We start from the raw sequence: 16,786 nt of genomic DNA on the forward strand, positions 1-16,786 counted from the left end.
CTTAACTGACTGAGCCACCCAGGCACCCTATAGCACCATGTTCTTATTTATTGGATGTAATATGTTCTTTTATTCTCTGCTGATAATTTTTAAAAAGATGTTTTCTAGATACGATTTTTGTTTCTTCTGATTGTTTTTTGTTTGTTTTGCTCTCTGTCTTCTGTTTTATTTATTTATTTTTAAAGATTTTATTTATTTATTTGACAGAGAGAGACACAGTGAGAGAGGGAACACAAGCAGGGGGAGTAGAGGAGGGAGAAGCAGGCTTCCTGCAGAGCAGGGAGCCCGATGCGTGGCTTGATCCCAGGACCCTGGGATCATGACCTGAGCTGAAGGCAGACGCTTAACGACTGAGCCACCCAGGCGCCCCTCTGTCTTCTGTTTTAGAGGTCTTCCTCAGATGTCTGGTATCTTGGTCATATGCTCATGATTAAGGGTGGGGGGTTTGCTGCTGAATGGAAGCTTTGAGTGAACTGGGAAGGGACAAGTGGCTTGTTGACTTTGAGTTTCACTTCTGGTTGATATAGGTGGATAGTTTGTTTGGGAATCCTTAGTGTTGGTATCTTTTCTTTTCTTTTTTTTTTTTAAGTTTTATTTATTTATTTAAGTAATCTCTATACCCAATGAGGGGCTTGAACTCATGACCCCGAGATCAAGAATCACACACTCCTCCGACTGAGCCAGCCAGGTGCCCCAAGTATCTTTTGTTTCCACTTGGGCTGGTTAGATTCCCCAGGAAAGTTTTCCTGACTCTCGTGTGGTAGGTAGTGTTCTGGGAGTAGAAACGGGTAGGAGGGCCAAGAGTCTCACAGTTAGCCTGTTTGTGGTCTCTCAGTCCCTCGTTGTTGGCATGATATCTGCATCCTCACACGTGTTTTTCAAATCCCAGGCCCCCAAGTCTTCTGTTTCACCCTCTGTAGAGAATAAACTTTTGGACTTCTGCTGTGGGTGGGTGGGGGGAGGGGTTTCCAGGGACCTAGCTGAAGCTCTTTCTCTGTCTTGTTTCCAGAGTTATTTGGTGTTGACAATAACTGACCTTTCCCAAGGGTCCTGTTGTATAATTCGGATTGATCCTCAACTTTTCCCACTGCTGCCTTAGAATTTAGAGTTCTGTGGGTCCTTGTGAAATTACGCCTAAAACAAATGCCTTACTTTATTCTTGGCTAAGTTTCAGGGGGGAGTGAAATTTGACACGGGTTCACTTTTTACCCTGAAATCTACTCTTATTTTTGCAACACTTCTTTTTTCTAGTATGAGCCATACAAGTCAGAAATACTAATAATTTAAAGTAGAGCATCACTACTACTCCAAGTTGGGTCATTTCTTTAAGGACTCGTAAAGAGCACCCCTGTGCCTGGCAGAACCAGGTGTGGGGGATGCAGCGAGGAACAAGACAAGTGACACACGTGAGGTCCTTGCTCTCCCGGGGGGCACAGGTGTGACATGGTCAGCATTCGAGAGCCGTTCCTGCGCCACCTCACACTGGCTGCAAGGGCTCCCTGATGGCCGCCAGGATCTCAGCCCTCCTGCCTTCATCTTCTTGTCCTTTCCACAATCGCCCTCTGGGGATTTAGGTGCTTTAAATACCTGCAGAGTGGATCGAGTTGCCCTGGGGCCCATGTACAACCCTGGCCTACTGGCTCCAGGCTCTTTCCCCACCCAGTCCTCTTCTCCCCATTTCCCGGCCAATATTTGTTGACTCCTGAGTTTGTCAAGTGGGCCAAGGGGCACGTGAGTCTCCTTGAGCTGAATGTTCTTGTTGAGTGTACAGCCCGTCCTCGGATTCCCGACGGACTGTGACCTCCCCTGTTCTCCCGCAGGTCCGGGACGCCATTGTGGCGGCTGGCATCGCAGGAGCCGGCTTGGCAGCCATGGGCCTCATTGGAGTCATGTTCTCAAGAAACAAGCGGCAGAAGCAATGAGTTGAAGTGCCTGTCCCGTCGGCAGTGACTTTATCCATTTAGGGGATCTGGTTGCCCCAGAGGTTTTGAGGTTTGGTCTGTGGATTTCACTCTGTTTTACAATAAGGCTTATTTTTACAGAATAAAATAAAGCCCAACAAGGGAGCACTTTACTGGAGGAGACGCAGCAAGAACTGGCTGGTGTGAAGTGTGTTGGGGCGCAGCTGGGCTCTGGGCCTGGCCACGCACGGTGGCGCCCTGGGCTTCAGCCCTCTTCTCTCCCTTTGTGTCTGTGGCTGTGTTCTTTGTCTTGCAGGAGCCAGTCCGGCTCCAGCTATTTCAAGTCACGGGTGTTTCTGGTTGTGGGGAGACAGGGGAGCAGCAAGGGAGACACGCAGGCCTGGCTGATGGGCAAGAGCAGGACCCATCAGACAACTCAGACCGTCGGCCTGGGACTAGAGCCGACACGGCTTCTCGGACTCCACAGCTGCAGTCTGTGGTTGTTCGGCGGAGTCCACACAAACCAAAGCAAACGTCTGCCACGAGGAAAGTCAGTATAGGCTCTTGCCCATCTCGTGAAATCCTTTCTTAACTCCCTCTGCTCTCCACGCCTTTCCTCAGCCTCATCTCTCCACCCCCAGCCCACCTGCTTCCTCTGCACGTGGGCTAGCTTGCGGACCCCCAAGTCTCAGACCCCGCACCCTTCCTGTGGCCCCTCTTCCTGTGTCCCCTCAGCTCCCTGCTCCCCATGGCCAGACAGCTCTGCCTGGGTTACCTCAGACCCTCCCGCATTTGGCTGCCCCCATGACTGGGGTGGGGCGGTGGTTGGGGATGAGGCAAGACCTTTCGTGGCTGGTCCCTTGAGTTCTGCTGCTATGGCTTGCTGGACATGGCAGATGTTCAAAGTGGCCATTTCTCTGAGGAGGCTTTCATGGCTTCCTCAGAAATACTCTGCTGGGGCCAGCTGGCCTTCCCTCCACAGGGCAAGGCTTCTCCCTCGGGTTGCAAATGTTTCCTCTGTCGGCCCTGGTTGTCTGGAGACCTGTTGCAAGCCCAGACAGGACTTACACATGGCTCCGTGCCACCTCCCTCCTGCTTGGCCCCGATCTGGCCCAGGGTAAACGCACGCCCATCCGCATCCCAAGGTTGATAGAAGACTAGTTTTCTCTCAGTGCAGTTTTCTTCCTTTTTGTCTCAGCTCTGTTGATATAACATCTCCTACCAGTTCTCAAGCTCCCAAGAGTAGGGGACACAGGCCAAACTCAAAGGGTGGGTCTCGTGAAGGCCCCTGTTTCACGTGGCAGGAGGGGATAGGATAGGGACACGTGGAGTGGAAACCTCCAAGCTAATTATAGAGCAAATAGGAATGAGGAAAAATAAACAAGAAAACAAAACAAAGATAGCCAGTTCAGTTGAAAAATAAAAATTACATACAAAAATGTGGGATATGTAGAAATAACCAAATAAGACAGAAGAACGAATTCCAAATATATTGGTTGGTAATCACCATATATCTAAATGGACTAAACTTGCCAAGTGAGAGAGAAACACTTCACTGGGTTAGAAAACTGATTTAAAGAATGCAGTTTATAGCAGATACACTTAAAATAGAAGGATAAAAAGATTAAAATCCAGGGGCGCCTGGCTGGCTCAGTCAGCAGAGCATGTGACTCTTGATCTTGGGGTTGTGAGTTCAAGCCCCACGTTGGGTGGAAAGATTACTTAAAAATAAAAAATAAAAAAAAACCTTTATAAAATTTAAAATTCAAAGGATGAACATTTTACATGACAACAGTATGATGTCTTAAAGAAAAGTCATGCTATGAAGGAGAAATACAGGGTGTATGAAGGTTGTCTAGATTGAAAGGCATGTTGGGGACAAACAACTAAATGTGAAAAACAACTGTGAAAGCAGTTTGAGGCAATTGGGAAAATTCGAGTGTGGACTGGGTATTAAAAAATATTAAAGAATTATTAATTTTATAAAGTGATTTGGTATTAGGCTTATGTAAACACATGACCTCATTTAAAAAATAGATGCAGATGAAGCAAATATGACAAAACAGTAAAGTTTTTAATCTAGGCGGTGGGTATGTAGGTGGTCATTGTACCAGTCTTTCTAGTACTTTCTATATGTTAAGAAGTTTACATAGTAAACTTTCAAAACATATCTGAAATTTGAACTTGGAAATTTAAATAAAATAAGACTTTTGGATCTATTTCAACGAATTATATAATAATTTTTAAAAACTAAAAAAGATATGCTAGGCAAATACTAAGAACACATACTAACTAAAAGCTGGTATAACTGTATTGATATCAAAAATATAGGCTTTAAGGCAAAAATTATTACTAGCCACAAAGGTCATTAAAAAGTATGGCATAATAAGAAATATATTTGGTCTTTTCCTTGGTTCCTAGCCTGAGCTCCCTTGGAATTTCCTGAGTATCTCGTTTTACTCATAATGAATCCCCTTTGATCACACCTGAGTGTGTGCTAATGAGCTGAGCTAAGGTGGGGGCGCTAGAGAGCCTAACAACCAGGCCGGTCACTGGAAAGACCAAGTGATTAGAGGATTGGAACTTTAAGCATCCCTCTCAAGCCCCACTGATCTCTGGGAGAGGGAGTGAGGTTGAAGATGAAGCCCCATAAGAATTCTTGAACAAAGAGACTTGAGCTGCTGGGTTGGTAAACACATGAGGTGTGGGGAGAGTGGTGTGCCTGAGGAGGGCATGAAGGCGCCTTGCATCCCTCCGCCCCCATATCTTGCCCTATGCATCTCTCCCATTTGGTTGTTCCTGGGTTATACCCATTATAATAAACTGCTAAACATAAGCAAAGTGCCTTCCTAAGTTCTGTCAGCTGTTCTAGCAAGTCATTGAACCTAATAGGGGTCGTGGGAACTCCCGATTTTTAACCCATGGTCAGAAGTATGGGTGGCCTGGGACTTGTGAATGACATCTGAAAGTGGGAGGGGGGGTGCAGTCTTGTGGGACTGAGCCCTTACTGTGGGGTCTGTGCTAACTCCCAGGTGTCAGTGTCAAAATTGAAATGAATTGTTGAACAGCCAGTTGGTGTCTGGAGAATCACAGGATTGGTTGTTGGTGTAGGAAAACACTCCAAGAGGTTCCGTGAAAGTCTCAACTCACTAGGAAGATATAATAATTCTCTATTTGTTTGCATCTAATACAAATCTCAAAATAGATACTGTGAATGTTGGCCTATTGCAAGGAGAAATTGGTAAATTTCTCCATTATAGTGGGAAATCTAAATACACCTCCATCAGGAACCGATAAATCAAGGAGACACAAAAATCAGTAAAGATATAGAATATTTCAAAAACTTAGCAACAAGCCGATTTCATATGTATGGCACAATATATGTACTGTGTATTATATAGGACATAGTACAATTGTAGCCTACGGATACTTTTTGACCACGCACAAAGGAACATTTATAAAAACTGGCCATATCCAGGGCCTTAAAGCAAGTCTCAGCAAATTTCAAGGGACTGATAACATAGAGATTATCTTCTCTAATCATAATGCAATTAAGTTAGAAATCAATAACAAAGCGATAGCTAGAAAACCCCTCTACTTTGAGCAGTTTTAGAGCACATCGTTAGATAAATTATGAGACAAAGATGAAAACATAATGGAAATTAGATAATATTCAGAACTGAATGGTAACAAAAATATTAGATATCGATCTTTGGGTCTTGCAACTAACGGGATGCTTAGAAAAAATTTATAGCACAAATCCTTACATTAGGAAAGAGAAAAGTATCAGTTAACAAGTTAATCACTCAATTTAAGAAGATAGAAGACATACAGATGGCCAATGTGAAAAAACTCTCGACATCACAAATCATCAGGGACATGCAAATCAAAGCCACAATGACATACCACCCCCCACCTGTTAGAATTGCTGGTATCAAAAACAAAAGAAATAGCAAGTGGTGAGGATGTGGAGAAAAGGAAATCCTTGCGCACTGCTGGTGGGAATGCACATTGGTGTGGCTACTACAGAAAACAATATGAAGATTCATCAAAAAATTAAAAATAGAACTACCATCTCCAGCAATTCCACTTTTGGGCATTCATCCAAAGAAAACAAAAACACTAACTCAAAAAGATATATGCACCCCTGTGTTCATTGCAGCATTATTTACAATAGCCAAGGTATGGAAGCAACCTAAGCGTTCAGCAACGGATGAATGGATAAAGAAGATGTGGTATATATATTCAATGGAATATTAGTCAGCCATAAAAAGAAAGAAATCTTGCTATTTCCAACAACCTGGGTAGACCTTGAGGGTATTATGCTAAGTGAAATAAGTCAGACAGAGAAAGACAAATACTGTATGACCTCACTTATATGTGGAATCTAAAACCAAACCAAACCCCAAATAAACAAACAAACAAAAAAACCAAGGTGATGGATACAGAGAATAAACAGTTGGTTGCCAGAGATAGTGTGGAGCAGGCTAAATGGGTGAAGGGGGTTAAAAAGTACAAATTTTTAGCTATAAAATAAGTAAGTCACGGGGATGTAATGTACAGCATGTTGATTCTAGTTAAAATATGATATTGTATATTTGAAAATTGCTAGAAGAGCAGGTCTTGAAAGTTTACATCAAGGGGAAAAAGGGGGACAAAAAGTTAGGGAGAACAGTTGTGCACCAGGCTTAGAAGAGGCAGTCCAGAGGAGACGAGGAGAGTGCAGTGCCCAGGAGTGATGCTTCCCCAGGGAGAAATAAAACAGAGCCTGAAGTATGAAGACCTTACTGAGAGGTGTTGGGAGCCCCTTCCTTGTGGATACATTAGTGATGAGCACACAGAACATGAAACTAACAAAGAAGATGATACACGTAATTCATTACAAGAAATGCAATCATAATTCACAAGAAACCTCAGTGAGGAAGAATGTATAAATATACCCATATAATAAGGCAACTACAAATACTTTTTTTAGCCAAAAATTGTAATCTAACTGTTGGAAAGATGAGGGGAAGGAAGCTGTGGGTGAGGGTGGGAGAGTGGTAAAGATGCTAAACCCTAATTTTATACAAGAAGTTATTACCATTTCAATTGTAAAAATCCAGAAGGAGTTGCAGAAGGAGAAGCATGTCATTGAAAAATTTAGAAGCAAATAGCAGAAGACACAGCCCAAAGGACAAATGATTGCCTCTGGAGAAAGGAAGTAGAAGGTTGAAAGGATGTTCTTTTTTATTATGAACATTGCAATACTACTGACTTTTATTTTTATTTATTTATTTTTTTAAAGATTTTATTTATCTGACAGAAAGAGACACAGTGAGAGAGGGAACACAAGCAGGGGGAGTGGGAGAGGGAGAAGCAGGCTTCCCACGGAGCAGGGAGCCCCACGTGGGGCTCGATCCCAGGACCCTGGGATCATGACCTGAGCCGAAGGCAGACACTTAATGACTGAGCCACCCAGCGGCCCCAATACTACTGACTTTTAAACTGTGTGTGCGTATATATATACTACATTGTTAAAACAATAAAAGGATGCTTAAGAAAAGGAAAGTACCTAATACATATAAAATACTATATATAAACAAAACAAAACACACATACAAAACTACAAAACCCATGATCTCTCTCTGTAATTCTGAAATCCAAAAAGCTCTAAAAACCCAAGTTAGGTGGCAAACTCCTTTAAAGGAAAACCTGCCTTGAACAGATGTGAGGCTTTTTATAAGCTTTATTTATCCCATTTCATGAATCAGTCATGCCTTTACCTGCAGAAACAGTCGCATGTTTCATCAGGAGGTGTTACCTGAACGCCCATTCCTGTCCTCGACCTCATGCTTACATGCACTTTTGATATTGTCCATCTAAAATCCAAAAAATTTCAAATCCCAAAATACACATAGTCTCAAAGGGTTTGAGTAAGGCTTGTTGTCACATGTTAACTATTTCCTATAGGGATATCTATCTGTTTACAAAGAGAACAGAAAGCATATATTCAAACCCGATATGTGGTTACCTGTGGGGACTGGGAAGGGGGACTTCAGTTTTATCCAAGGCGTCCCAATTTTTTTGCAAGAACAACATCATTTCTAATTTCATAATGATTACGTTAACTTTTAAAAATACAGAAATGACTAGAGTGACAGATGTCATATTACTAACTGAGAGAGCTAAATTCAGCCTCTATGAAGAAGGCATAGAGTGAAGGAGGATCTCCCACCAGGAAACGTTACTGGAAGCAGGGTCTTTACAGAGGTTAACCATGTCAAGATGAGGTCATCAAGGTGAGCCCTAAGCCAACATGACCGGTGTCCTTATAAGAAAAAGCAACACAGACACAGGGAGAAGAATGCAATGTGAAGACAAAGAGACACACAGGGAAGACAGAAGCAGAGGCTGAAGGCCTACAGCTAATGCCAAGGAACATCAAGGACGGCCAGCAAACCAGCAGAACGAGGAAGGGGCAAGCACGGATTCTTCCCCACAGGCTCAGAGAGGGTGTGGCCCTGTGGACAGCTTGAGTTCTGACTATCGGACCCCAGAACCGTGAGACCGTAAGTTTTTGTTGTCTGAAACCCCCTCGTTTGTGGTACTTGGTTACAGCAGCCCTCACACATCACCCGGGCCTACTCATGATGACCTTTCACCGACTGATGACACGATCCATAAAGAATTAGGTCTACCTCAAACATGAGTGTGTCCACAGCACGGGGTCCCCTGCCTCACACAAGCTAGGTGTTCAAAAAAATGTGTGAAAGGAAAGAGCCTATAAAGGAATAATTTCCAGGTGAAAAGGTGTCAAACTCAAGTTTTGGTTTAAATGTTTCAGGAACAACAGCTCCCAACTCGAGTCATGGCACCAGAGAAGAACCACCAGTTAGAGAGTACAAGTTATTGCTAGTAGTAACCAGCATGAAGAGCCAAAGTTGAGGAATTATTTTTTTTTTTGCTTTTTATAGAATAGAAATTAGAACTAACTCAAAGTAATCCCCATAATAAGTGATACCCTCATTCCCTTGCACGCTGATCTGTTTTCTTGAATGTCAGTGGCACAGGTGGGATCAGAAAGCCATGCCAAGAGTGGGGAGACATTAAGATGGCAGAGAAGGAGGGGACCCTAAGTTCATCTGGTCCCTGGAATTCAGCTAGATAGTTATCAAATCATTCTGAACACCTGCAAAATCTATCGAAGATCTGAGAAAAGAAATGCTGCAATCCTACAAATAGAAAAGTGACCACTTTTTGCAAGGTAGGAGGTGTGGAGACTTGAATCTGGGGTGATATATTGGAGGATAGGGGGAGGGGAGGTAGCCTGCTTAAAGAGGCTACCACAAAGTCTTATAAGCAGTGGAGCAAAAATTGGAATGTTCAGAAGTCTGTTCTGGTAGGGATGTCCCTGGCTGAAAAGCACTCAGGTGGCAAAGCGGGGCAGAATCCCAGGTGGGACAGTGTGGTCTCAGGATCCCCAGGGTCAAACAAAGAACAGGGCTGCCTGAGTGTGGCCAAGTTCCTAAGCATTAGAACAGAGAAGCCGGCTGCAAACAGTGATCCCGGTGCCGGCTTTCACCTCCGGTTGCTAGAAATCAGGAACAGGGTCAGGCGACTGCTCTCCCAGCAGGGGCCCAGCAAGCCGCAGAAGGATGGGGAGACCCCATCCCTCCCCCTGGAGGAGTGGGGGAGGTTCCCACAACAGTCCTGAAAGTTTGGAGACTTCAAGAGGGTTGACGGGCCTGAAATAAAAACGCTGAGGCAGATGCTGGGTGAACACAGAGTGAGGAGGGAAACCATGGAGACAAGAGTGGTTGCTTGTCTGTGAGGGTGCACTGAAGAGTGGGGGTTGGAGCTTTCAGCTCTGGGGCTAGAGATCCGGGCTATGCCATTTTCATCCCCCCATAGGTGGTGAAAGCCTAAAAGGAGCAAAGGAGAGGCACCCAGTGGAGTCTGGAGCCACATACACTGAGCCCAGCCCCCTGGCAAGGGAGAGCAAATCCCACTTGGGAAGGACACCTGAGAATCAGCACAACAGGGGCCTCCCCCAGAGACCAGCAGGAACATCACTCAAACACCAAGTTTACACATCATAGAGAACTGCAAAGCTTCAGCTCTTGGGGAAAACAGTATATGGCATTTGTGGTTTTTGTTTTTTTTTTTTTTTAAGTTTTTTAGTCTTCAGTATTATTTTTTCAGCTATTATTTTTTCAATTCTTTTTATTCTTCTTAAATTTTTATAATATATATACATCTTATATATATTATTTTTGGTTTCCTTTCATTGTATTTTATTTTATTTATGGATATATGTAAGTTTTGCTTTCTTTCCTATTTCAAGATCTAGTTTCCTGTAACAAGCAGACCAAAACACACCCAATATCTAGTTTTTCGTTTTGTTTCTTGTTTGATTTTTTCTTCTTTTCTGTGTGTGTGTGTGTGTGTGTGTGTGTGTGTGTTTCTGTTGTTTTTATTATTGTTGTCTTTTCTCTTTGTTTCTTCTATTCTTTTCTGGACAAAATGATGAGACAGAAAAATTCACCCTAAAAGACAGAACAGGAGGTAGTACTCACTGCCAGGGATTTAATCAATATGGATATAAGTTAGATGTCTGAAGTAGAATTTAAAACAATGATTATAGAGATACTAGCTGGGCTTGAAAAAGCATAGAAGACACTAGAAAATCCCTTCCTGTAGAATTCAAAGAACTAAAATCTAGTCAGGCCCAAATTAAAAATGCTATTGTGGAGATGCAGTCCCAAATGGAGGCTCTAAAACTGAGAATGAGTGAGGCAGAAGAGAGAGTCTGTCAGTGATATAGAGGATAAAATGATGGAAAACAAGGAAGCTGAAAAGAAGAGAAAAAGACCACTGCTGAATCTCGAAGGGAGATGTCAAGAACTCAGTAATTCCATAAGTGAAATAATATCTGGATAATAAGGGTCCCAGAAGATGAAGAGAAGGAGAGAGGGGCAGAAGGTTTCTTTGAACAAATTATAGCTGAGAACTTCCCTAATTGGAGAACAGAAAAAGGCATTCAAGCACAGGGGGCCAGAGAACCCCCCTCAAAATCAATAAAAATAGGTCAACACCTCGACATACGCTAGTGAAGCTTGCAAATTTCAAAGATAAAGAGAAAATCCTGGAAGCAGTTTGGGACAAGAGGTCCTTAACCTAGCAGTGTAGAAACATAAAGCTGGCAGCAGACCTATTCACACAGACCTGGCAGGCTAGAAAGGACTGGCAGGATATATTCAGTGTTAAATGGGAAAAACATGCAGCCAAGAATACTCAGTCCAGCAAGGCCGTCATTCAGAATAGAATTTGATATAGAGTTTCCAGGAGAAACAAAAACTAAAGGAACTTGTGAACACTAAACCAGCCCTGCAAGGAATATTAAAGGGGATCGTTTGAGCAAAAAGAGAGCCCAAAAGTAACATAGACCAGAAAGGAGTTGAGACAATCTACATGAACTGCCACTTTACAGGTAATACAATGACACCAAATTCATTTCTTTCAATAATTACTCTGAATGTAAATGGACTAAATGCTCTAGTCAAAAGACACAGGGTGTCAGATTGGATAAAAAACCAAGATCCATTGATATGCTGTTTATAAGAGACTCATTCTAGACCCAAAGGCACCTCCAGATTGAAAGTGAGGGGGTGGAGAACCATTTACCATGCTAATGGACACCATTTACCATGCTAATGGAGGGGGGTTCTCTGGCCCCCTGTGCTTGAATGCCTTTTTCTGTTCTCCAATGAGGGAAGTTCTCAGCTATAATTTGTTCAAAGAAACCTTCTGCCCCTCTCTTGATCCATCTTGCTAATGGAGTAGCAATCCTTATATCAGACAAGTTAGATTTTAAACCAAAGACTGTAATAAGAGATGAGGAGGGAAACTATATCATAATAAAACGGTCTATCCAACAAGAAGATCCAACAATTGTAAAATTGTACTTGGGAGCAGCCAATTATATAAACCAATTAATAACAAAATTAAAGAAACTCATTGATAATAATAAAATAATAGTAGGGGACTTTAACACCCCACTCACAGCAATGGACAGATCATCTAAGCAGAAGATCCACAAGGAAACAAGGGCTTTGAATGACACATGGACCAGATGAACTTCACGGATATATTCAGAGCAGTTCACCCTAAAGCAGCAGAATGCACATTCTTCTCGAGTGCACATGGAACATTCTCCAGAATAGATCACATGTTGGGTCACAAATCAGGTTATCATCTCATACAAAAAGACTGAGAGGATACCATGCATATTTTCAGACACAATGCTTTAAAATGTGAAGACAACCACAAGAAAAAAATTGGAAGGAACATAAATACATGGCGGTTAAAGAGCATCCTATTAAGGAATGAATAGTTCAACCAGGAAATTAAAGAAGAATTAAAGAAAATAAATGGAAGCAAATGAAAATGAAAACACAATGGTTTAGAATCTGGGATGCAGCAAAGGTGGTCCTAGGAGGGAAGTATATAACAATACAGGACTTTCTCAAAAAGCACAGAAAGTCTCAAATACACAACCTCATCTTACACCTAAAGGAGTTGGAAAAAGAACAGCAAATAAAGCCTAAACCCAACAGGAGAAGAGAAATAATAAAGATTAGAGCAGAAATCAAAGACATAGAAATAAAAAAACAACAGTAAAACAGATAAAGGAAACTAGGAGCTGGTTCTTTGAAAGAATTAATAAGATCAATAAACCCTTAGCCAGACATCTCAAAAAGAAAAGAGAAAGGACCCAAATAAATAAAATCATGAATGAAAGAGGAGAGAACAGGAGATAGGTCCAAGATGGCAGGGGAGTAGGAGACCTTAGCTTCATCTTGTCCCAGGAATTCAGCTACATAGCTATCAAATCATTCTGAACACCTGCAAACTCAACCAGAGAGTGAAGAAAATAGCTGCAACTCTACAAATAGAAAAGCGACCACCCTCTGCAAGGTAGGAGGTGTGGAGAAGTGAATCTGAAGCGATATATAGGAAGATAATCCACGGGAGGTGGGAGCGTCGTTAAGCTAGCTACCAGAAAGTGATATAGCAGCGGAGCACAAAATCGGAACTTTTAGAAGTCTGCTCTGGTGAGGGACGTTGCTCAGGTGACTAAGCAGGGGTGAGAACCCTTGCTGGGACAGTGTGGTCTCAGGATCCCTGATGTCACAGGAAGACCGGGGATGCCTGAGTGTGGCAGAGCTCCCAGGCTTCAGAGCAGGGAAGCTGGCAGCAATCAGCCAGCCCAGGAGTGGGTTCTCAGCTCAGGGTTGCCATAAACCACGAAGCACGGCCCAGTCTGGTGACTTCTCTCCGAGCAGGGGCCCAGGAAGCAGCAGAACCAGGAGACTCCCCTTCTTCCTCCAGGAGGAGCGACTTGGGAGCTGATGGTAGGAGTCTGCTGGGTTTGGAGACTCGAAGCAGGGTTGTGCCTGAGATAGAAATGCTCAGTCACAGGCCGGGTGAGCACCAAGTGGGGCAGGAGATCAGGGAGACAGGAGTGATTGACTGCTTTTCTCTGAGGGACCACAGAGGAGAGGAGCTCTGAGCTTTCGGCTCTGGGGCTGGAGATTGGGAGGCCCCCATTTTCATTCTCATCCTCTAAAGCTGCCCCGAAAGCCTTCAAGGAACAAAAGCCACAGAGAGTAAACAGGAGCAGATTATGTAGCCTGGCCCCCTGGCAAGGGCGGTGCAATTCCCCAGGGGGCAAAGACACTTGAGAATCAACACAACATGTCCCTCCCCCAGAAGATCAGCAAGAACAACCAGCCAAGACCAAGTTTACCCATCAGTGAGAACTGCAAAACTCTAGCATTAGGGGAAGACAGGACAGAGAATTCACGGGTTTTTTCCCCATGATTCTTTAGTCTTTGATTTTACTTTCTAAAATTTTTTTCTCTTTCCTTTTTCAACCAATTTCTTATTTTATCAACTTTTAAAAATTCTTTTTAAATTTTCATTTTTAGAGTTACATTCTATCCCTTCAATGTATTTAATTTTATTTTTGTATATATATATATACACATACACACACATATATGGTTTTCTTTCTTTACAATTTTGAGATGCAGTTTCTTCTAACAGACCAAAATACCCCAGAATCTAGTACATGGCTCTGTTCTATACACCTGTCTGATCATACTCTTTTTTTTTCTTTTCTTCCTTTTTTTTGTGTTTTTGTTTTGTTAAAGTCCTTTTTAATTTTCATCTTTACAGTTATGGTCTACTTTTTCAATGTATTTGATTTTATTTTGGTATATATATATACATATTTCTTTCTTTACCACTTTGAGATACAGTTTCTTCTAACAAACCAACCAAAATACACTCACGATATAGAGTATGGCTCTGTTCTGTTCACTTGTCTATTTATATCCCTTCCTTTTTGTTGTTGGGTTTTTTTTCTCTTTTGTTTTTCTTGTCTTTTAATTTTCATTCTGGTGTTACATTCTATCCTTTCATTGTATTTAATTTTGTTTTTGTACAGATATAAGGTTTCTTTCTTTACAATTTTGGAAACTAACTTTCTAACAACAGACCAAAATGCACACAGGAGCCAGGGTATTACTCTATTCTGTTCACCTGTCTGATTATATTCTCTCTTTTTAAATTTTTTTCTTTGTTTGTTTGTTTTGTTTGTTTCAGGACTCTTCTGATTTGTTTAGTGTATATTTCTCTGGGGTCATTGTTGCCATTTTAATATTTTGTTCTCTCATTTATCTATCTTTTTTTTTTTTTTTTTTGACAAAATGACAAGACAGAAAACCTCACCTCAAAAAAGAGAATTAGAGGCAGTACCGACTGCCAGGGACCTAATTAATATGGACATTAGTATAGTAAGATGTCGGAACTAGAGTGCAGAATGACGATTATAAAGATACTAGCTGGGATTGAAAAAAGCCTAGAAGACACTAGAGAATCCCTTTCTGGAGAAATAAAAGAACTAAAATCAAACCAGGTCGAGATGCAACCGAAGACGGAGGCTCTAATTGCTAGGATAAATGAGGCAGAAGAGAGAATTAATGATATTGAAGACAAAATGAGATAGAAAAATGAAGCTGAGAGAGAGATAAACAGCTACTGGATCATGAGGGGAGAATCGAGAGAAAAGTGATGCCATAAAGTGAAATGATATTAGAATAATTGGGATCCCAGGAGAAGAGGAAAGAGAAAGGGGAGCAGAAGGTATATTTGAGCAAATTATAGTGGAAAACTTCCCTAATCTGGAGAGATAAACAGGGATCCAAGTCTAGGAGGCACAGAGAAACCCTGTCAAAGTCAATAAAAATAGGTCAACACACCAACATGTAATAGTGAAACTTGCAAATCTCAGAGACAAAGAGAAAGCCCTGAAGCAGCTCAGGATGAGAGATCTGTAAACTACAAGGGTAGAAACATTACATTGGCAGCAGACCTATCCACAGAGAGCTGGCAGGCCAGAAAGGACTGACATGATATATTCAGGGTGCTAAATGAGAAAAATATGCAGCCAAGAATACTTTATCCAGCTGGGATATCATTCAAAATAGAAGGACTGATAAAAAGCTGCCAGAACAAGCAGAAACTAAAAGAATTTGGAATCACCAAACCAGCCCTACAAGAAATATTAAAAGGGATCCTTAAGCAAAGAGAGATCCCCAAAAGTAACATAGACCAGAAAGGAATAGAGACAATCTACAGAAACAGTCACTTTACAGGTAATACAATGGCACTAAATTCATATCTTTCAATAGTTACTCTGAATGTAAATGGGCTAAACGTCCCAATCAAAAGACAGAATGTAACAGATTGGATAAAAAAGCAAACCCATAGATATGCTGTCTGCAAGAGACTCATTTTAGACCCAAAGACACCTCCAGATGGAAAGTGAGGGGGTGGAAAACCATTTATCATGTTAATGGATCAAAAGACGCTGTGATGGCAATCCTTATATCAGATTAATTAGATTTCAAACCAAAGACTGTAATAAGGAATGAGGAAGGACACAATATCATAATTAAAAAGTCTATCCAACAAGAACATCTAACAATTATAAATATCTATGCCCCTTACTTGGGAGCAGGCAATTATATAAGCCAATTAGTAACAAAACCAAAGAACCAGATGGATAATAACACAATAATAGTAGGGAACTCTAACACCCCAGTCACAGCAATGGATAGATCATCTAAGCAGAAGATGAACAAGGAAACAAGGGCTTTGACTGACACACTGGACTGGATGGACTTCACAGATATATTCAGAACATTCCATCCCAAAACAGCAGAATACACATTCTTCTTGTGTGCACATAAAACATTCTCCAGAATAGACCAGATACTGGGTCACAAATCAGGTCTCAAGCAGTACCAAAAGACTGGGATCATTCCCTGCCTATTTTTGGACTATAGTGCTTTGAAGCTGGAACTCAACCAGAAGAGGAAAATTGGAAAGAACTCAAATGCATGAAGGCTAAAGAGCATCCTACTGAATAATGAATGGGTCACCCAGGAAATTAAAGAAGAATTTAAAAAATTCATGGAAAGAAATGAAAATGGAAATGAAAACACAGCTGTTCAAAATCTTTTGGGATGCAGCAAAGGTGGTCCTAAAAGGGAAGCAATACAAGCCTTTCTCAAGAAAGAAGAAAGGCCTCAAATACACATCCTAAGCTTACAGCTAAAGGAGCTGGAGAAAGAACAGCAAATAAAGCCTAAACCCCTAAGCCTAAAGAGAAGAGAAATAATAAAGATCAGAGCAGAAATCAATGAAATAGAAACTAAAAGAACAGTAGAACAGATCAACAAAACTAGGAGCTGGTTCTTTGAAAGAATTAATAATATTAATAAACCCTAGCCAGACTTCTCAAAAAGAAAAGAGAAAGGACCCAAATAAATAAA

At 41.7% G+C, this 16,786-nt stretch overlaps 1 protein-coding gene across 5 annotated transcripts in view; it reads left to right on the plus strand.

The window, feature by feature from the left end:
• The window catches only part of LOC118541021 (phospholipase A and acyltransferase 3), a 33,152-nt gene extending 31,057 nt beyond the window's left edge, over positions 1-2,095 (plus strand). For all 5 annotated transcript variants that reach the window (XM_078057879.1, XM_078057878.1, XM_036100426.2 and 2 more), the window contains exon 5: positions 1,821-2,095. In XM_078057879.1, coding sequence (XP_077914005.1) covers positions 1,821-1,922 — 102 coding nt within the window. In that variant the 3' untranslated portion in view covers positions 1,923-2,095. The remainder of the gene's footprint in view (positions 1-1,820) is intronic.
• Positions 2,096-16,786: the final 14,691 nt, after the last annotated feature.

Source organism: Halichoerus grypus, chromosome 11 (assembly GCF_964656455.1).
Source record: "Halichoerus grypus chromosome 11, mHalGry1.hap1.1, whole genome shotgun sequence".
NCBI classification, from domain to species: domain Eukaryota; kingdom Metazoa; phylum Chordata; class Mammalia; order Carnivora; family Phocidae; genus Halichoerus; species Halichoerus grypus.